Consider the following 23,951-nt stretch of genomic DNA (forward strand, 5'->3'; position numbering starts at 1 on the left):
CTTCACTCATAATTCTGCTGAATGTTTTTGCAAAAGACAGGGGTTTACCTCCGCCTACTGTCAAGACCTGTGAACTAACAGCTGAGCTATAAGCAAGTGACTACCTTCTCAACTGCCACAATGCACAGGAAACAAGCAGAATTTGGAATGCAGCCTTGGATGGGAACAGAGAAGAAAACTCCAAGTAACTCGTGGACTGACCAGCCGAGAGCAGGAGAAAGTGTCTCAGACTACCAATTACAGTTACTGTATACAGTTTCCTTGTAGCTATGATTCCCACTATACTAGTCACATCTCTCTTTGCTCATCTTGTATGGAGAAGTGATTCAGAAATTAGCCCACAACCTGATATTCAGGTCCCTCAAGAGATCTGAGGTAAGAGCGTGTGTGATGATTGAAGAGCAGACGCAGGAGCTTTAATCCATTATTCTTTATTTTACAGTCTTTTCTCACAGTGTTATAGATTGGGACATTCATCCCTTTACATTTAGTGAATGCTAGATTTCCAGCCATCTCTAAGACTGTACAGATCAGTCATCCCCAAGCAGCAGCTAATGACACATGTTCTTAGGCCAAGCCAACTCCCCCCCAAATTTATTGTGGAAAACTATTAATAAAAACTTGGTCCTCCATTATGGCACCAGGTTTTGCCACCCAGGACAAAGGGCGCCAACAGGTTCTTACCATCTCACAGCAATGAGGATGGAACCAACACCCTGCCTTTCAGCCATTCGATGGAATCAAGAATGGTCACATGGGTGGCAAAAGAATGCCAAGTTCCCCCACCCATGAGTTTCCACTTTAGGTGCTCAACAGAAGGACCATAGACCTACAGGTTCTTGCCACTTAACAGTTAAAGGTGCTGGAGTTTATGTCCTTTCTTCTTTACCATTCAGTATAAAAAAGTGGCAAGTGGTCACACTTGGAATTTTGTCTTAAGATGAACGTTGAATTTAACAGCCAATGAAAGAATGTTCTTGAATTTTACAGCAAATGGAACAGGGCAAATGCCCTTCCTCTCAGCCCTTCAATAGACTAGAAAATGGTCACATGCCACGTTTTGCCATCCAGGATAGAAAGATCTGTTGGTTGCCCCTCTCCCTTTCTATCATAATTAGACCAATTCCATACTTCCTTTCTTGCTAGAAATACAGTTATTCTAGATAGGGATTCTGGACCTGAACCTACAAGTTCTTGCCAAAGGGCATAGGACTAATGACCCTTACATTCAGCCATTCGGATGGATAAAGAGAGGTCTCATGACCATTCTTGAATTAGAAGTTCTCTTTCTAATATCTTGGCTACTTCTGGACCCCAGGTTGGTACTCTAGGAGGACATTTTCAAGGCAAGACTATTTTTCTTTGACAAAGCATCATAGAGCAACCTTGCCCTATTAAGTAAGGCCTACTCCTAAGATCTGACCTATTTCACAGTTCAAGCTAAGTAGTATGAAGGACAAAATAGGTCCACAAGGGACTATGAGGCCATAGGATCCATCCATTCAACAGTACTTTAAAATTGGCTCAGATCAAGAACTACTGTAGTTTACTGACCACTTGAACACCTTGGTGGAGACCATAAAAGGTTGGGAACCTCTGATATAAATTTTTAATTAGACCTAATTATTCTTTATAGGAAATATGGCATGATTCCTCTAGGGCAGTACAGGAAAAAATGTGCAATACCACTAGATTCAGACATTCAGATTCAGCACTTGGCACCTCGGTGACAAAAGGAACAAACAGACTGGCAACATTTCAACTTACCACATGGCACCAAGACAAGTGACGCAGTCCAGTAGACAGGGACAAAGAGACAAATCAACAATTGGCACAACTAAAGCTGAACAAAGATGAGCAATTATTTTTCTTCTTGATTTTCCCCGAATGCCCGGATGATGAACATCATGTGACCAATAACGACTTATAAACACATTTGAGTAAATGCGTATACGTACATGAGATCAATACGTACACCCAACACTGGACTGGCCCATTAGAGTAGCAAAAGATCCATTAGTGAGACAAGGATCAGACACAATAATGGCCCTAGAAGAAGACAAATCCATTTGGCGGTGACTGTGGGGCCGGTCACTTGCAACTAGGGTCTGATTCACAAATAAACTACAATTTTACAATGCACATGTTCTGTATAGATGGTGGGTGGCCCTCAGAATGATCCCTTCTGGTGGGCCCAAGGAACTCAAGGTCCAACACCTGAACTTGTTACTCCTTTCTTTCCACTATCTGTAAAGATGGTGAGTGGCCCTCAGAATCATCCCCTCTGGTGAGCCCAAGGAACTCAAGGTCCAACACCTGAACCCATTACTCCTTCCTTCCTCCACTATCCCATACACCCCATTGAAATAGAAGACTATTTTTATTGCAGCAGTAATGCAAAAATATATCTTTTTATATCTCTCTGTGTATAATATGACAGACCTTTCCACAGACAAAATGATCTACACAATTCATGTACGGTACTTCTATCTAGGCCAATAGGCCGCAGAATGGCTTGTTTCAAGCTAAATGCCCTTGCAGTATCCCATAGACCACGTCATATTTAGGGTCAGGGTTTTCAGTCATTGGCTTCTCCACCTAAAGTGGACATTTCCATAAATTTTTGGTCTGCTAATAGTAGTTTACGATTAACAGCCCAATCACTTGTTGGTACTGTATTAAAAAACAGATCTTTAACAATGGAGCTGACAGACAGTACCAGACACAACCAGGTGCAGCGCTATATCTGGCAGAAAGCAGTCATGTTTTACTATCCCTTTATGCATCTTCTTCAGATACTATACTTACAGGACAACTTTGCCCAAAGTGTCATTATCCCTAGGAAATGAATCCATCAGAACAGGGATTGTGACAGGTCCTCCATGTATGACCACCAAAGGATGCCCTACCTTCTATACACTGCCTCTCTGAGCTGTCCAGTCTTCTTTTAAGCTCCTCCCACTCAAAAAACAGGAAGGATGAAAATATTGCCCAGGAATTGAGTCGCACAATATAAAACAAAAAAAATACAGGAGAGGGAAGGGCAGAAACTATATTAAAAAAAGTGGGTACTTGTTCTCGGGCAAGAAAAGAAAGAATTTTCTAGTAAATGGTGATAACCTCTAAGAGCATATCCATATGACTATGAGGGAAAAAGTTGAGCTCCTGAGCAAACTTACAATAACACCTGTTTAAAAGTTAAAACCCCAGAATCCCATTACACCTGAGCATATTGAATACATTGCTTGTCTTGTCTACATGATCAAAATATAGGACTTTCCAACTTTTCTTCTTCACTCCAAATCACTTCGTAATATTTGCCTTCTTCAGATTATCCTTGGTACCAGAAAAGTAAACGAATGGTCAGAAGGAGCTGAAGCAAGCCACAGGATTAGGTAAAGTCTTGAGCACTAATTCCCATGATTTGGTGGGATGTGGTGATGTACTCAAGGTGGACATGAAGTCTTCAGCTCCCTTGAGGTGTTTCTCATACATTTTATCTTCTGATCTCCCACTTGAGGTCTCCTCAGCAGCCAAGATGGTGAGGTTTCATAGATGAGTGCTGTCCTTTGGCTCGAATATTGTACCTTCAGATCGTGTCATGCTGGCTTTCCGGGCATTATCAGGAGAAAGAGTAAGTGGATCTGGACGTATGAGGTAACTGTATAATATATGATGATATGTTATTACAGAGGATTAGGAACATTTATATTCATGTACATAGTAGGCAGTATTATAGTAGTTATGTGGCGGTATTATTGTAGTTATAGTCTTGTACATGGGAGGCAGTATTATAGGAGTTATATTCTTGTACATAGGAGGCAGTATTATAGTAGTTATATTCTTGTACATAGGAGCAGTATTATAGTAGTTATATTCTTGTACATAGGAGGCAGTATTATAGTAGTTATATTCTTGTACATAGGAGCAGTATTATAGTAGTTATGTTCTTGTACATAGGAGGCAATATTATAGTAGCTATATTCTTGTACATAGGAGGCAGTATTATAGTAGTTATATTCTTGTACATAGGAGCAGTATTATAGTAGTTATATTCTTGTATATAGGAGGCAGTATTATAGTAGTTATATCCTTGTACATAGGAGGCAGTATTATAGTAGTTATATTCTTGTACATAGGAGCAGTATTATAGTAGTTATATTCTTGTACATAGGAGGCAATATTATAGTAGCTATATTCTTGTACATAGGAGGCAGTATTATAGTAGTTATATTCTTGTACATAGGAGCAGTATTATAGTAGTTCTATTTCTATATATAGGAGCAGTATTATAGTAGTTCTATTTCTATATATAGGAGCAGTATTATAGTAGTTATATTCTTGTACATAGGAGGCAGTATTATAGTAGTTATATTCTTGTACATAGGAGGCAGTATTATAGTAGTTATATTCTTGTACATAGGAGGCAGTATTTTAGGAGTTATATTCTTGTACACAGAGGGCAGTATTATAGTAGTTATAGTCTTGTACACAGAGGGCAGTATTATAGTAGTTATATTCTTGTACACAGAGGGCAGTATTATAGTAGTTATATTCTTGTACACAGAGGGCAGTATTATAGTAGTTAGATTCTTGTACATAGGAGGTAGTATTATAGTAGTTATATTCTTGTACATAGGAGGCAGTATTATAGTAGTTATATTCTTGTACATAGGAGGCAGTATTATAGTAGTTATATTCTTGTACATAGGAGCAGTATTATAGTAGTTATATTCTTGTACATAGGAGCAGTATTATAGTAGTTATATTCTTGAACATAGGAGCAGTATTATAATAGTTATATTCTTGTACATAGGAAGCAGTATTACAGTAGTTATATTCTTGTACATAGGAGCAGTATTATAGTAGGTATATTCTTGTACATAGAAGCAGTATTATAGTAGTTATATTCTTGCACATAGGAGCAGTATTATAGTAGTTATATTATTGCACATAGGAGCAGTATTACAGTAGTTATATTATTGCACATAGGAGCAGTATTATAGTAGTTATATTCTTGTACATAGGGGTAGTAGTATTATAGTAGTTATATTATTGCACATAGGAGCAGTATTATAGTAGTTATATTATTGCACATAGGAGCAGTATTACAGTAGTTATATTATTGCACATAGGAGCAGTATTATAGTAGTTATATTCTTGTACATAGGGGTAGTAGTATTATAGTAGTTATATTATTGCACATAGGAGAAGTATTATAGTAGTTATATTCTTGTACATAGGGGTAGTAGTATTATAGTAGTTATATTATTGCACATAGGAGCAGTATTATAGTAGTTATATTATTGCACATAGGAGCAGTATTATAGTAGTTATATTCTTGTACATAGGGGTAGTAGTATTATAGTAGTTATATTATTGCACATAGGAGCAGTATTATAGTAGTTATATTATTGCACATAGGAGCAGTATTATAGTAGTTATATTCTTGTACATAGGGGTAGTAGTATTATAGTAGTTATATTCTTGTACATAGGGGGCAGTGTTATAGTAGTTATATTATTGCACATAGGAGCAGTATTATAGCAGTTGTTTGTCACTTCCTGTGCCCTACAGCAGCTCATATAAAATAAGGGACACAAATGAGCACAGAAAAAGATTCCATTGAGGGTATATAGAATGCTCCTGTATACCATCAAAGGTAATAGTCAGAGAAAATACTATTTTTCTTTCATTTATTTCAGAGGGGAATAATTCACCAGTGATATTCATATCTATTGTGGAAGGAATTGCTCATTGACTACATTCATTCTCTTCTCCGGTCTTCTAAGTGTCGGGTATTAGATCTCCAGTGTCAGAAAAAAAGGTAAAAGACAACAGACAAGAGATAAGACAGCGACAAGTAGAGAATGAAGTAAAAGAACGGGGAGACATTAAGAAGATTCAGACTGACACCTGAACATTAGTGAGATGGACGCCTCCTATGGAGATACAGTGAGGTGCTGAGATACCATGCAGAGCAGAAGATACAACATCATCACCAAGACAGGAGGGAATATGTAATACATGAAGGCAGGAGGAGAATGTGCGGAGGATCAATGACTGGGAAATCAAGATGAGGAGGACAATCACTGAGCAGCACATCAGATGAGACAGGGGAGGAAATTCTGCTGATGACTGATCTAGGCAATGCAAGACCATCAGGAGAAATCAGATCAAATCAGGACACATCAGACCACTCCTGAAGATGACAACTAGGAAAAGCTTCTGAAAATTCACCTGCTTAGAGCTCGTTCACACGACCGTGTAAAGCCTGTGCTGTGGTATGCAAATTGCGGTCCACAATGCACGGGCACCGACCGTGGCCCAGCCGCATGGGAATCGTGGACCCATTCACTTAATTGGGTCCGCGATCCCTCCGTTCCGCAAAAAGAGAGACCATGTTCTATCTTTTTGCAGTGCGGAGGCACGGAATCCCAGGAAGCACTCCGTATAGCTTCCGCAAATCCTGTCCGCAATACGTCAACGGGCAGCACGTGTTCGTGTGAACGAGCCCTTAGGGGTGATTTTGTCAGATTGCCAATACTACTCATAGGCAGTCATTACAATGCCTTTAAGGGAATTTCCACCTTTGAGCCACCATGCTTTTATTTTAATCTATACAGGTCAGAAATAACCAGTATCCGTAAGGGGGAGCTTACTGAATATTGCTTTACTATTGAGTTCCTTGTGTAAGTAGGCAGCATGGTCCTAAAGCTCCCTCTAGTGGTCACTGCAGGCAAGCTGAATTCTGTCATATAACTCTATAGGGAGAAACTATCAATCATCCCTGCGCAAGAATAGTCTCTACAATTTATGCAAATTTTTAAACAGCACTCAACACATTGGTGGGGAGGGGCGTGGCCTAAAAGACGCAATGGAATTAACTAAATTCATTACAGAAATCTGCGGTAAATTACATGTAGATTCCAGTTTCAGGCCCATGGACCTTTCAATATCTGCCAAAATGATTACAAGGCGCACGCCTCTTTATAAATTTGGCGTGAATTTTTGTATTTAGACTGACATAAGAAACGCCAGTCTTAATAAATCCCCTCCTATATCTAGACTATACAGGGGTTTTGGAGTCATACTGTATGTTAGTCTAGTCAGCTTTCCTGAATAAATACCGGCTGAATGCTGATGATTTGCCTCGTGCTGTTCCTCTGTTATACCTCCTGGAAATGTTTATATAAATTTCCAACTGGGCGTTATCATTCTCCTTGTCAATAGTATGGGTACTATTCTGACACCGGGAGCATTCATTGGATGCTGTTCTAATGTGAAAGGACATACCCCTTTGGAAAGGTGAAAATCAGCACCTAGCTCTAAATGTATTCATCAATTTCCAGGAGGAATAACAGAGGAAGTGCATAATGCAGAATTGAAATTCATGGGCAATACAAGGATGCCAGGCTGAATGGACAGTACGGCAGACACAAGGAAAGTTGGTGGACCCCACCTTGGCCTTAACTATGTCTTTGAGAGACAACATACATGAACATGACTTCCGAGAATGCTGTGAGCGATGGTGAAGATGCTGAATAAATGATATAAGGCTATCCTTTAGTGGATAACATCAATAATTTATGGGTAGAGGCTCCAGGAGCCCTGACGGCCAGGACAATGAATGAATCAATGAAGAACATTACAAGAACAGAGCCGAGCGCTGTCCGCTGTACAGGAGATCCAGGGCTGATGGATGGGAGGAGATGAGGAAGCAGCTGCCTCCTCCTGCTCCGTCAGTGTGGACAGGGCCCAATCAGGGACAGGTGGGGAGGGCCCACCAAAGGATTCGCCAGTCCCCTGACACTGGTGCAGCACCAGGCACAACTATGTATGCAATCCCGGAGAACCTCTTTAAAGGGTTTTCCAACTTTTTTTATACTGACTGACCTATTCTCAGGAACGGTGGGGGTCCAACACCCGGGACCCCCGCCAATCAGCTGTTTGAGAAGAACGCAGTGCTCCAGTGACGTCACGTTCATCGGTCACATGACCTAGGTGCAGCTCAGTCCCATCAAGTCAATAGGGCCGAGCGTGATACCAAGCACGGCCACTATACAATGCACGGCGCTGTGCTTGGTGAGCCGCAAGGTGGCAGTGGCACCGGAGCACCGCAGTCTGACCAGTGGGGGTCCCGGGCGTTCGACACCAGCGTTTAGATACTGATGACCGATCCTGAGGTCATAAAACCCCTTCAAAGCAATGAAATATACTTACACCACATCGTTGATTTCCAGATTGGTGTCTGGAGGGGGATTTATAAGGATATATGACAAGGAGTTATCTGTGTCCATAATGTCCACTGCAGAAACAGAAGATGGAGACACAGATTAGTGAGAAGGACGGACTCCATGTCCCATAAGCCCCTAATCTCATCACAATTCGGGTCACGTACTGTACTCCGCAGTGGAGAGCCCCAGATGTTTCATTCTGGTCTTCACCAAAGCATTGAGTTCCTGCCGTTCTGAGCGTCTGTACAGACTCATCCTCTGCTGGCTAATCCTCTCGGACGCCGATTTCCCAGGCTGCCTTGCTCCTTTACGAGACAGCCTCCGAGCCCACTGCATACTCTTCCTGCGCAGTAATGGATGCTCAGACTGGTCGCTGGATGTAGAGTTGCGATGTGGACCACGACTTTGGATGGTGTCTCCCCAGCGGCTCTCTCTGGTGTCCTCATAGTCTTCCACACTGATGGAGACCTGTGACTAGAAAACAAGGCAGGACAGTAATCATTCTGATCGGTAGAAAATATGGCACTAAGGCCCCGTTGTGGAACGGACATACGGATGCGGACAGCACACGGATCAGGACATGTTCTATCCTTCACAGAACGGACATACAGGTGCGGACAGCACACGGATCAGGACATGTTCTATCCTTCACAGAACGGACATACAGATGTGGACACCACACGGATCAGGACATGTTCTATCCTTCACAGAACGAACTTACAGATGCGGACACCACACGGATCAGGACATGTTCTGTCCTTCACAGAACGAACTTACAGATGCGGACACCACACGGATCAGGACATGTTCTATCCTTCACAGAACGAACTTACAGATGCGGACACCACACGGATCAGGACATGTTCTGTCCTTCACAGAACGGACATACGGATGCGGACAGCACACGGATCAGGACATGTTCTGTCCTTCACAGAACAGACATACGGATGCGGACAGCACACGGATCAGGACATGTTCTATCCTTCACAGAACGGACATACGGATGCGGACAGCACACGGATCAGGACATGTTCTATCCTTCACAGAACGGACATACGGATGCGGACAGCACACAGATCAGGACATGTTCTATCCTTCACAGAACGGACATACGGATGCGGACAGCACACGGATCAGGACATGTTCTATCCTTCACAGAACGGACATACGGATGCAGACACGACACGGATCAGGACATGTTCTATCATTTGTGGAACGGACATACAGATGCGGACACCACACGAATCAGGACATGTTCTATCCTTCACAGAACCGACATACAGATGCAGACAGTGCTCGGATCAGGACATGTTCTATCATTCACAGAACGGACATACGGATGCGGACAGCACACGGATCAGGACATGTTCTATCCTTCACAGAACGGACATACAGATGCAGACACCACACGGATCAGGACATGTTCTATCCTTCACAGAACGGACATACGGATGCGGACAGCACACGGATCAGGACATGTTCTATCCTTCACAGAACAGACATACGGATGCAGACACGACACGGATCAGGACATGTTCTATCATTTGTGGAACGGACATACAGATGCGGACAGTGCTCGGATCAGGACATGTTCTATCATTCACAGAACGGACATACGGATGCGGACAGCACACGGATCAGGACATGTTCTATCCTTCACAGAACGGACATACAGATGCAGACACCACACGGATCAGGACATGTTCTATCCTTCACAGAACGGACATACGGATGCGGACAGCACACGGATCAGGACATGTTCTATCCTTCACAGAACGGACATACCGATGCAGACACCACACGGATCAGGACATGTTCTATCCTTCACAGAACGGACATACAGATGCGGACACCACACGGATCAGGACATGTTCTATCCTTCACAGAACGGACATACGGATGCGGACAGCACACAGATCAGGACATGTTCTATCCTTCACAGAACGGACATACAGATGCAGACACCACACGGATCAGGACATGTTCTATCCTTCACAGAACAGACATACGGATGCGGACAGCACACAGATCAGGACATGTTCTATCCTTCACAGAACAGACATACGGATGCGGACAGCACACAGATCAGGACATGTTCTATCCTTCACAGAACAGACATACGGATGCGGACAGCACACAGATCAGGACATGTTCTATCCTTCACAGAACGGACATACAGATGCGGACAGCACACGGATCAGGACATGTTCTATCCTTCACAGAACGGACATACAGATGCGGACAGCACTCAGATCAGGACATGTTCTATCCTTCACAGAACGGACATACGGATGCGGACACCACACGGATCAGGACATGTTCTATCCTTCACAGAACAGACATACGGATGCGGACAGCACACGGATCAGGACATGTTCTATCCTTCACAGAACGGACATACAGATGCGGACAGCACACGGATCAGGACATGTTCTATCCTTCACAGAACGGACATACAGATGCGGACAGCACTCAGATCAGGACATGTTCTATCCTTCACAGAACGGACATACGGATGCGGACACCACACGGATCAGGACATGTTCTATCCTTCACAGAACAGACATACGGATGCGGACAGCACACGGATCAGGACATGTTCTATCCTTCACAGAACGGACATACGGATGCGGACAGCACACGGATCAGGACATGTTCTATCCTTCACAGAACGGACATACAGATGCGGACACCACACGGATCAGGACATGTTCTATCCTTCACAGAACGGACATACGGATGCGGACAGCACACGGATCAGGACATGTTCTATCCTTCACAGAACGGACATACGGATGCGGACAGCACACGGATCAGGACATGTTCTATCCTTTGTGGAACGGACATACAGATGCGGACAGCACATGGATCAGGACATGTTCTATCCTTCACAGAACGGACATACAGATGCGGACAGCACACGGATCAGGACATGTTCTATCCTTCACAGAACGGACATACGGATGCGGACAGCACACGGATCAGGAAATGTTCTATCCTTCACAGAACGGACATACAGATGCGGACAGCACTCAGATCAGGACATGTTCTATCCTTCACAGAACAGACATACGGATGCGGACACCACACGGATCAGGACATGTTCTATCCTTCACAGAACGGACATATGGATGCGGATAGCACACGGAACAGGACATGTTCTATCCTTCACAGAACGGACATACGGATGCGGACAGCACACGGATCAGGACATGTTCTATCCTTCACAGAATGGACATACAGATGCGGACAGCACACAGATCAGGACATGTTCTATCCTTCACAGAACGGACATACAGATGCAGACACCACACGGATCAGGACATGTTCTATCCTTCACAGAACGGACATACAGATGCAGACACCACACGGATCAGGACATGTTCTATCCTTCACAGAACGGACATACAGATGCGGACAGCACACGGATCAGGACATGTTCTATCCTTTGTGGAACGGACATACGGGTGCGGACAGCACACGGATCAGGACATGTTCTATCCTTTACAGAACGGACATACAGATGCGGACACCACACGGATCAGGACATGTTCTATCCTTCACAGAACGGACATACAGATGCAGACAGCACACGGATCAGGACATGTTCTATCCTTCACAGAACGGACATACAGATGCGGACACCACACGGATCAGGACATGTTCTATCCTTCACAGAACGGACATACGGATGCGGACAGCACACGGATCAGGACATGTTCTATCCTTCACAGAACGGACATACGGATGCGGACCGTGCTCGGATCAGGACATGTTCTATCCTTTGTGGAACAGACATACAGATGCGGACAGCACACGGATCAGGACATGTTCTATCCTTCACAGAACGGACATACGGATGCGGACACCACACGGATCAGGACATGTTCTATCCTTCACAGAACGGACATACGGATGCGGACAGCACACAGATCAGGACATGTTCTATCCTTCACAGAACGGACATACAGATGCGGACCGTGCTCGGATCAGGACATGTTCTATCATTCACAGAACGGACATACAGATGCGGACAGCACATGGATCAGGACATGTTCTATCATTTGTGGAACGGACATACAGATGCGGACAGCACACGGATCAGGACATGTTCTATCCTTCACAGAACGGACATACGGATGCGGACAGCACACGGATCAGGACATGTTCTATCCTTCACAGAACGGACATACGGATGCGGACACCACACGGATCAGGACATGTTCTATCCTTCACAGAACAGACATACGGATGCGGACAGCACACGGATCAGGACATGTTCTATCCTTCACAGAACAGACATACGGATGCAGACACCACACGGATCAGGACATGTTCTGTCCTTCACAGAACGGACATACAGATGCGGACACCACACGGATCAGGACATGTTCTATCCTTCACAGAACGGACATACAGATGCGGACACCACACGGATCAGGACATGTTCTATCCTTCACAGAACGGACATACGGATGCGGACCGTGCTCGGATCAGGACATGTTCTATCCTTTGTGGAACAGACATACGGATGCAGACACCACACGAATCAGGACATGTTCTATCCTTCACAGAACGGACATACAGATGCGGACAGCACACGGATCAGGACATGTTCTATCCTTCACAGAACGGACATACAGATGCGGACAGCACACAGATCAGGACATGTTCTATCCTTCACAGAACAGACATACGGATGCGGACAGCACACAGATCAGGACATGTTCTATCCTTCACAGAACAGACATACGGATGCGGACCGTGCTCGGATCAGGACATGTTCTATCCTTCACAGAACGGACATACAGATGCGGACAGCACACGGATCAGGACATGTTCTATCCTTCACAGAACGGACATACAGATGCGGACACCACACGGATCAGGACATGTTCTATCCTTCACAGAACGGACATACAGATGCGGACCGTGCTCGGATCAGGACATGTTCTATCATTCACAGAACGGACATACAGATGCGGACAGCACATGGATCAGGACATGTTCTATCATTTGTGGAACGGACATACAGATGCGGACAGCACACGGATCAGGACATGTTCTATCCTTCACAGAACGGACATACGGATGCGGACAGCACACGGATCAGGACATGTTCTATCCTTCACAGAACGGACATACGGATGCGGACACCACACGGATCAGGACATGTTCTATCCTTCACAGAACAGACATACGGATGCAGACACCACACGGATCAGGACATGTTCTGTCCTTCACAGAACGGACATACAGATGCGGACACCACACGGATCAGGACATGTTCTATCCTTCACAGAACGGACATACAGATGCGGACACCACACGGATCAGGACATGTTCTATCCTTCACAGAACGGACATACGGATGCGGACCGTGCTCGGATCAGGACATGTTCTATCCTTTGTGGAACAGACATACGGATGCAGACACCACACGAATCAGGACATGTTCTATCCTTCACAGAACGGACATACAGATGCGGACACCACACGGATCAGGACATGTTCTATCCTTCACAGAACGGACATACGGATGCGGACAGCACACAGATCAGGACATGTTCTATCCTTCACAGAACGGACATACAGATGCGGACACCACACGGATCAGGACATGTTCTATCCTTCACAGAACAGACATACGGATGCGGACCGTGCTCGGATCAGGACATGTTCTATCCTTTGTGGAACAGACATACGGATGCAGACACCACACGAATCAGGACATGTTCTATCCCTCACAGAACGGACATACAGATGCGGACAGCACACGGATCAGGACATGTTCTATCCTTCACAGAACGGACATACGGATGCGGACAGCACACAGATCAGGACATGTTCTATCCTTCACAGAACGGACATACCGATGCAGACACCACACGGATCAGGACATGTTCTATCCTTCACAGAACGGACATACGGATGCAGACACCACACGGATCAGGACATGTTCTATCCTTCACAGAACGGACATACCGATGCAGACACCACACGGATCAGGACATGTTCTATCCTTCACAGAACGGACATACGGATGCGGACAGCATCCCTGTACTGTCTTCGACAAATACATATGGTAATGTGAATGCACCCTAAGGGTAAAAGGCGTCATCTAGTGTTTTTAATTGATAGTCTGCCTTTAGGATAGGCCATCATTGTATGATTGTCTGGGGTTCCCAAGGATTGGACCCCCACAAACGTCTAAACAAAGGGAGGTGATGGTCTCCGGAGTGCTGAGGCCCTTTTCGTTTATCCAGGTAGAGTGCCTTACATGTAAGTGTGGCTGTGCCTGGTACTGCAGCTGGGTCAACTGACTTGGAGGCGTTGCTATCTTTCCTGCTGTAAAATATTTGTTTGGACAATTCTGACCACCGATAGTACAGAGAGGCAGGAGCCACAGCGTACCTCAGAGGCCGGCAACACGTGCGTCTCGGTGCGGAAGATTCCAATAGGTATTTCGCCAGTAGTAGAACACAACTTCTGATAGAGACGCCCATAGCAACGAATCCAAAGGTCTTCTTCTGTGACTCGGAGCTGAGTAAAAATACATGTTTTGTCATTCCTCTATTTCACCACAAGGGGGCACAGTGACCCAAAATCGAAATCGTTTTCATGAAATGATCACACACCAAACAGTATAATAACTGATGGAGCTGGCCGGGGCGACGATATCCTGCCTCAGGCTTTGATCTTATAGGGCGTATCTGGGACTATATACAGCTATGTGTAGAATATAGCTACCGGGATTATTTAGCATATAATACATTATTTTAAAATTTATAAAGAGCATTTAAAAATCTGCATTTTGCCTGATTATTAGCATTCTAGACGTCATCGCTCACGGGGAATCGACAGAATGTGATTTGCTCAGAGCATCAATATACAAAATAAGAATAATGAAGGAGACAAGGACTCTCCTCCATCAGAATGCTGCTGCTCCCCCTACAGGAGGACTTCTATATGACGCTTGTCGGGCCCCCGGCAGAAATCAAGCAGGGGCTTTAATAATGGGACACAGTGCAGTTCTTGGGAGATACACGGGAGCGCCCTCTGCTGTTTGTTCACCATAATTTCCATGTTAGGCTGGCACTATGTAGGAGGGGCTCTATGTGATTGGTACAGTATGGAGCTCTGTGGGACTGGTACAGTATGGGGGCACTGTGGAGCTGGCAATACGGGAGCACTGTGGGTCTGGCAGTGCACGACGGGAGCTCTGTGTGGTTGGTACAGTATGGGGGCACTCTGGGGCTGGCACTACGGGAGTTCTCTCTGGTTGGTACAGTATGGGGGCACTGTGGAGCTGGCACTACGGGAGCTCTGTGTGGTTGGTACAGTATGGGAGCACTGTGGGGTTGACACTACAGGAGCTCTGTGTGGTTGGTATAGTTTGGGGGCACTGTGGGGCTGACACTACAGGAGCTCTGTGTGGTTGGTATAGTTTGGGGGCACTGTAGGGCTGACACTACAGGAGCTCTGTGTGGTTGGTATAGTTTGGGGGCACTGTAGGGCTGACACTACAGGAGCTCTGTGTGGTTGGTATAGTTTGGGGGCACTGTGGGGCTGACACTACAGGAGCTCTGTGTGGTTGGTATAGTTTGGGGGCACTGTGGGGCTGGCACTACGGGAGCTCTGTGTGGTTGGCACAATATGGGGGCACTGTGGGGCTGGCACTACAAGAGCTTTGTGTGGTTGGTATAGTATGGGGGCACTGTGTGGTTGGTATAGTATGGAGGCACTGTGTGGTTGGTACAGTATGGGGGCACTGTGTGGCTGGCATTACAGGAACTCTGTGTGGTTGATACGGTATGGGGGCACTGTGGGGCTGGCACAACGGGAGTTCTGTGTGATTGGTACAGTATGGACGCACTGTCAGGCTGGCACTACGGGAGCTCTGTGTAGTTGGCAAAGTATGGGGGCACTGTGGGGTAGGATACTTTTTATTTTAAGCAACCTAATGGAACAACATAGGGAAGTGCTCTGCCTCATGCACATGGCCATTGTTTTGGTCCAAAACGGCGGCTCGGATGTGGACCCATTCAATTCAATGGGGCCGCAAAAGATGCGGACAGCACTCCGTGTACTGTCCGCATCCATTGCTCTGTTCCGTGGCCCGCTAAAAAATTATAACCTGTCCTATTCTTGTCCGCGCTTGGCGGACAAGAATAGGCATTTATATTAAAGGCTGTCCGTGCCGTTCCGCAAATTGCGGAACGCGCATGGACGCCATCCGTGTTTTGCGGATCCGCGATTTACGACCGCAAAACACACCACGGTCATGTGCATGAGGCCTAATGAAGAGCCTGAGAGGGCGGAGCACAACAAAAGGATCCGCCTCCTGGACTCCAGCACCGAGCCAGTCAGTGATACAGCTTTCCCACAAACAGATCTCATTATAAAATGTTATAGTAGGAGGAGAATATTTGGTTTTATTCAATATCAGACTTACAACAATATTACTGGATAAAACGCCAATGACTTACCGCACACAAGAAACCGGAGCCGGGCATAGAGTCCAGACCAAGTAACAGACGTGTGATGGAGATCATGTAATCCTTCACAAAGGACTGAAGCAGAGAGGGAAAGGGAAAACAATGGAGTTACTATAGAGTAATGGGGGAGATATAGGAGAGGTTATATGGAGTAATAGGAGGAGCTTTAGGAGAGGTTATATGGAGTAATAGGAGGAGATATAGGAGAGGTTATATGGAGTAATAGGAGGAGATATAGGAGAGGTTATATGGAGTAATAGGAGGAGATATAGGAGAGGATATATGGAGTAATAGGAGGAGCTTTAGGAGAGGTTATATGGAGTAATAGGAGGAGATATAGAGGGAGGATATATGGAGTAATAGGAGGAGATATAGAGGGAGGTTATATGGAGTAATAGGAGGAGCTTTAGGAGAGGTTATATGGAGTAATAGGAGGAGATATAGGAGAGGATATATGGAGTAATAGAAGAAGATATAGAAGAGGATATATGGAGTAATAGGAGGAGATATAGGAGAGGTTATATGGAGCAATAGGAGGGGATATAGGAGAGGTTATATGGAGTAATAGGAGGAGATATAGGAGAGGTTATATGGAGTAACAGGAGGAGATATAGGAGAGGTTATATGGAGTAATAGGAGGAGATATAGGAGAGGTTATATGGAGTAATAGGAAGAGATATAGGAGAGGTTATATGGAGTAATAGGAGGAGATATAGGAGAGGATATATGGAGTAATAGAAGGAGATATAGGAGAGGTTATATGGAGTAATAGGAAGAGATATAGGAGAGGTTATATGGAGTAATAGAAGAAGATATAGGAGAGGATATATGGAGTAATAGGAGGAGATATAGGAGAGGTTATATGGAGTAATAGGAGGAGATCTAGGAGAGGTTATATGGGGTAATAGGAGGAGATCTAGGAGAGGTTATATGGAGCAATAGGAGGAGATATAGGAGAGGTTATATGGAGTAATAGGAGGAGATATAGGAGAGGTTATATGGAGCAATAGGAGGGGATATAGGAGAGGTTATATGGAGTAACAGGAGGAGATATAGGAGAGGACATATGGAGTAATAGGAGGATATATAGGAGAGGTTATATGGAGTAATATGAGGAGATATAGGAGAGGTTATATGGAGTAACAGGAGGAGATATAGGAGAGGTTATATGGAGTAATAGGAGGAGATATAGGAGAGGTTATATGGAGTAATAGGAAGAGATATAGGAGAGGTTATATGGAGTAATAGGAGGAGATATAGGAGAGGATATATGGAGTAATAGGAGGGGATATAGGAGAGGTTATATGGAGTAATAGAAGAAGATATAGTAGAGGATATATGGAGTAATAGGAGGAGATATAGGAGAGGTTATATGGAGTAATAGGAGGAGATCTAGGAGAGGTTATATGGGGTAATAGGAGGAGATCTAGGAGAGGTTATATGGAGTAATAGGAGGAGATATAGGAGAGGATATATGGAGCAATAGGAGGAGATATAGGAGAGGTTATATGGAGTAATAGGAGGAGATATAGGAGAGGTTATATGGAGCAATAGGAGGGGATATAGGAGAGGTTATATGGAGTAACAGGAGGAGATATAGGAGAGGACATATGGAGTAATAGGAGGATATATAGGAGAGGTTATATGGAGTAATATGAGGAGATATAGGAGAGGTTATATGGAGTAACAGGAGGAGATATAGGAGAGGTTATATGGAGTAATAGGAGGAGATATAGGAGAGGTTATATGGAGTAATAGGAAGAGATATAGGAGAGGTTATATGGAGTAATAGGAGGAGATATAGGAGAGGATATATGGAGTAATAGGAGGGGATATAGGAGAGGTTATATGGAGTAATAGGAGGAGATCTAGGAGAGGTTATATGGAGCAATAGGAGGAGATATAGGAGAGGTTATATGGAGTAATAGGAGGAGATATAGGAGAGGTTATATGGAGCAATAGGAGGGGATATAGGAGAGGTTATATGGAGTAACAGGAGGAGATATAGGAGAGGACATATGGAGTAATAGGAGGATATATAGGAGAGGTTATATGGAGTAATATGAGGAGATATAGGAGAGGTTATATGGAGTAACAGGAGGAGATATAGGAGAGGTTATATGGAGTAATAGGAGGAGATATAGGAGAGGTTATATGGAGTAATAGGAAGAGATATAGGAGAGGTTATATGGAGTAATAGGAGGAGATATAGGAGAGGATATATGGAGTAATAGAAGGAGATATAGGAGAGGTTATATGGAGTAATAGGAGGGGATATAGGAGAGGTTATATGGAGTAATGGGGGAGATATAGGAGAGGACATATGGAGTAATAGGAGGAGATATAAGAGAGGTTATATGAAGTAATAGGAGGAGATATAGGAGAGGTTATACAGAGTGATAGGAGGAGATATAGGAGAGGTTATATGGAGTAATAGGAGGAGATATAGGAGAGGTTATATGGAGTAATGGGGGAGCTATAGGAGATGATATATGGAGTAATAGGAGGAGATATAAGAGAGGTTGTATGGAGTAATGGGGGAGATATAGGAGAGGTTATATGGAGTAATAGGAGGAGATATAGGAGAGGTTATATGGAGTAATGGGGGAGCTATAGGAGAGGATATATGGAGTAATGGGAGGAGATATAGAGGGAGGATATATGGAGTAATAGGAGGAGATATAGGAGAGGACATATGGAGTAATAGGAGGAGATATAGGAGAGGTTGTATGGAGTAATAGGAGGAGATATAGGAGAGGTTATATGGAGTAATAGGAGGAGATATAGGAGAGGTTGTATGGAGTAATAGGAGGAGATATAGGAGAGGTTATATGGAGTAATAGGAGGAGATATAGAGGGAGGATATATGGAGTAATAGGGAGAGATATAGGAGAGGTTATATGGAGTAATAGGAGGAGATATAGGAGAGGATATATGGAGTAATAGGAGGACCTATAGGAGAGGGTATATGGAGTAATAGAAGAAGATATAGGAGAGGTTATATGGAGTAATAGGAGGAGATATAGGAGAGGTTATATGGAGTAATAGGAGGAGATATAGGAGAGGTTATACGGAGTAATAGGAGGAGATATAGGAGAGGTTATATGGAGTAATAGGAGGAGATATAGGAGAGGTTATACGGAGTAATAGGAGGAGATATAGGAGAGGTTATACGGAGTAATAGGAGGAGATATAGGAGAGGTTATATGGAGTAATAGGAGGAGACAGGGGCGTAGCTATAGGGGTGCAGAGGTAGCAGTCGCTACTGGGCCCAGGAGCCTAAGGGGCCCAAAGACCCTTGTGCCACATAAGAAGACACTGGTATTATAGAAAGTGTATGCAAGTTACACCTCTGGCTGGACAGAAGGGGTTAGGTTAAGAATTTGGTATGGAGGAGGGGGGTGCAGTTTCAATTTTTGCCTCATGCAGCACAAAGGTTTGAGGGAAGGGGGGCCCAAGCTGAACTCTTGCACCAGGGCCCATGAGCCTTTAGCTACACCCCTGGGAGGAGCTATAGGAGAGGATATATGGAGTAATAGGAGGATATATAGGAGAGGTTATATGGAGTAATAGGAAGAGATATAGGAGAGGTTATATGGAGTAATAGGAGGAGATATAGGAGAGGATATATGGAGTAATAGAAGGAGATATAGGAGAGGTTATATGGAGTAATAGGAGGAGATATAGGAGAGGTTATATGGAGTAATAGGAGGAGATATAGGAGAGGTTATATGGAGTAATAGGAGGAGATATAGGAGAGGTTATATGGAGTAATAGGAGGAGATATAGTAGAAGTTATATGGAGTAATAGGAGGAGATATAAGAGAGGTTATATGAAGTAATAGGAGGAGATATAGGAGAGGGTATATGGAGTAATAGGAGGAGATATAGGAGAGGTTATATGGAGTAATAGGAGGAGATATAGGAGAGGTTATATGGAGTAATAGGAGGAGATATAGGAGAGGTTATATGGAGTAATAGGAGGAGATATAGGAGAGGTTATATGGAGTAATAGGAGGAGATATAGGAGAGGTTATATGGAGTAATAGGAGGAGATATAGGAGAGGTTATATGGAGTAATAGGAGGAGATATAGGAGAGGTTATATGGAGTAATAGGAGGAGATATAGGAGAGGTTATATGGAGTAATAGGAGGAGATATAGTAGAAGTTATATGGAGTAATAGGAGGAGATATAGTAGAGGTTATATGCAGGGCCGGCTCCAGGTTCACATGGCCCCTTGGGCGATAAAGCCTCAGTGGGCCCCCTATTGGCATTTTGCACAACAGACACGGCAATGAAGCTGCATGTGTTATAGATGTTGCCAAATACAATAGACAGAACACGCTACAGAGCGGATATATGTGAATCAATCCTTATACCCCTACTTTTTAATCCCTCAGGTCTACTCAGTATTCTGTTTTTACCGTACACCCTCTAAAGAGAAACAGACATTGAATATGAAAATAAATTTCAATATGAACGCTAATAGCACTATGCTGCTGCCTGCCCCTCAGCCCAAAGGGCCAAATAATATCAATATGATGATATTTTAATTTGGAGCACAGCAGGGCAGGCTGCAGCAGACTAGGGTTTTTATGATACCAAATTGATTTGATTGATTTGATTTCTATACCATAAAAAAGTATTGCAATACTCGATACCACGCGGAAAAACACCAGCCAAAAAGCTGCGTGCATTCCGCATTTTATGGAACGTCCATAACTGAACAATCCTATCCTATTTTTGGGGAGAAAATTTTACTAAAAAAAAAATGTCGAATCGCACAGTTTTTATTTATTTATTTTTCTGTTACAGTACTCACCGCATAGGAGATATTTTTGATATTTTATTACTTTGGACTTTTCAGACGTGGCGATATGTAATATTTATTTATTGTTTATATATTTTACTAGCGGGTCCGGCTTCGCTCGGGTATATTTAACTATCCACCATAACAGTGACATCTACAGCACCCCGCCCCCAAAACAGTGACCTCCACAGCTCCCCACCACTTAACATTGACCCCCCCCCACAGTGCCCCGTTCCTTAAAATTGGACATCCACAGCAGCCCACCCCCTTGACAGTGACCTCCACAGGGGCCCGCCCCTTAACAGTGGCCTTTACTGGATCGGGGGCATATACTCTAAGACAGCAGCACTGTACTGTCTGAGTGTGATCTGCAGGGAGAAAGTCACCCTCCCTCCTACCCCTGCAGCTGACAGAAGTTGATTTTTACCTCCATTTTATCAATCCCTGTCGGCAAAGGAGTGGAGGGGGCGTGGCCTAACCAGATCGGCGCGTGGTTTAGCGGGACCTAGAAGGTGATATTTAACTTCATTTTTTCAATCTCAGTTGGCTGAATGGGAGGGAGCGTGGCCTAACCGGATAGGGGGCATGGCCTTTTTAACAGCTCACTCTAAGATAGCAGCACTGTACTGTCTTATTGTGAGCTGCAGGGAGAAAGTCACCCTCCCTCCCACCCCTGCAGCTGACAGGAGTTGATTTTTACCTTAATTTTTTCAATCCCCATCGGCTCAGGAGTGGGAGGGGGCGTGGCCTAACCAGATCTGGCTTAGCGGGACCTAGAAGTTGATTTTTAACTTCATTTTTTCAATCTCAGTCGGCTGAGGAGTGGGGCCTGGTCTAACTGGATCGGGGACGTGACCTAACCGGATCGGGGGAGTATCCTTTTGAACAGCTCACTCTAAGACAGCAGCACTGTACTGTCTGAGTGTGAGCTGCTGGGAGAAAGTCACCCTCCCTCCCACGCCTGCAACTGACAGAAGTTGATTTTTACCTCATTTTTTCAATCCCCGTCGGCTTGCAGGGGGAGGAGAGGGGTGTGGCCTAACCAGATCAGGGGCGTGGTTTAGCTGGACCTGTGGGCGGGGTTTTAAGTCTTTTGAGGGTGGATACATTGTGGCAGGGGCCGTGTCTGGGCTCCTTCCTACAAAAGTGACGCCCCTCTAGGCACCTTACTGGCTCATTTGCATATCAAATAAACTGGATTTTCAGAGGATAAAAACATCTATTGCTGGAACAAAGGCACATCTGGAAATAAGGTACTAAGTGCTATTAGGCCATGGCTTTACTTCCATAGCGATTATCCTGGTGACAGATTTCCTTTAAAGCTTTCCAGAGCGGCATGTGTTTGAAAAAGGCTATTGTGCCGAAACGTCACACAAAGTGTTACTTTGCCGCATTACAATAAATACTAAGAACACCAAAGCAAATTTTGCTGGAGTTTGTTTCATCATCCTTTAAAGCTCTCCTACAGCAGTGAGGATAAATGGCTGGGTTGTTTTGGAAACCTGAAGTAATACTGTGTGTGGATGCTGGAGGACCTGAGAGCTTCTATTGGCTGATAAGGGTCATGTGACCAAGCTTCTATTGGCTAATGCATTTTTTGGGAATATTTCAGGAACGGTATGTCCTAAAGAGCCGAGACCTGGTCTAAAACCTTCCCGAACCCCTGATGTACCTGTGTGCCAAATTTTGTGATTTTAAATGCGACGGTGCAGATTCCTTTAGCGGACAGACACACACATACACTCAGCTTTATATATTTCTATGTAAAATTGGGAAAGTGGGTGATTTATACTTAATATTTATTTTTTTCAGTTTTTTTAAATAACCATTAGCCCCTAAGAATCTGGGATCTTTTCATCCCTTGTCCTATTCACCTTAATAGAGCTCTATTAGGGTGAATAGGACCTCACACTCTCCCTGCTGCCCTGTGCCTAATACACACAGCAGCAGGGAGATTACCATGGCAGCCAAGGCTTCAGTAGCGTCCTGGCTGCCATGGTAACCGATCGGAGCCCCAGGATTAAACAGCTGGGACTCCGATCAGAAGCTGCCACCAATGAGGAGGGGGGAGGGGACCCTGTGGCCATTGCCACCAATGATTTTAATACTAGTGGTGGGTTGGGAGGGGCGCACAGCGCCACCAATGATTTTAATACTGGGGGGGGGTGTGAGGGCGCACTGCGCCACCAATGTTTTTAATACAGTTTTTTTAACACAGTGGCCACAGCCCCTCCCCTCCTCCGTCCACGGCGGCACCACCCCCTGCTTCCTTCTCCCTTGTGCTGCTGAGAGAACATGGAGCGCGCTGAGAGCAGCATGCTCCGTTTTCCTAGATACTAGGCAGGGACAGGGTGATATTTAAAGGGACCGCGACTGCCGGAGTGGGCCCCCTAAGGAACAGTGG

The 23,951-nt window shown here is 44.5% G+C and overlaps 1 protein-coding gene across 1 annotated transcript in view; it reads right to left on the reverse strand.

Moving 5' to 3' along the window:
* Positions 1 to 474: 474 nt before the first annotated feature.
* The window catches only part of LOC122927196 (potassium channel subfamily T member 2-like), a 190,012-nt gene continuing 166,535 nt past the window's right edge, over positions 475 to 23,951 (reverse strand). Inside the window, exons 25-29 of the mRNA XM_044278815.1 lie at positions 16,727 to 16,810; positions 14,652 to 14,780; positions 8,402 to 8,711; positions 8,224 to 8,308; positions 475 to 3,661 (exon numbers count right to left, since the gene is read on the reverse strand). Coding sequence (XP_044134750.1) covers positions 3,550 to 3,661; positions 8,224 to 8,308; positions 8,402 to 8,711; positions 14,652 to 14,780; positions 16,727 to 16,810 — 720 coding nt within the window. The 3' untranslated portion in view covers positions 475 to 3,549. The remainder of the gene's footprint in view (positions 3,662 to 8,223; positions 8,309 to 8,401; positions 8,712 to 14,651; positions 14,781 to 16,726; positions 16,811 to 23,951) is intronic.

The sequence above is a fragment of the Bufo gargarizans genome, chromosome 2 (genome assembly GCF_014858855.1).
Source record: "Bufo gargarizans isolate SCDJY-AF-19 chromosome 2, ASM1485885v1, whole genome shotgun sequence".
Taxonomy (NCBI): Eukaryota; Metazoa; Chordata; class Amphibia; order Anura; family Bufonidae; genus Bufo; species Bufo gargarizans.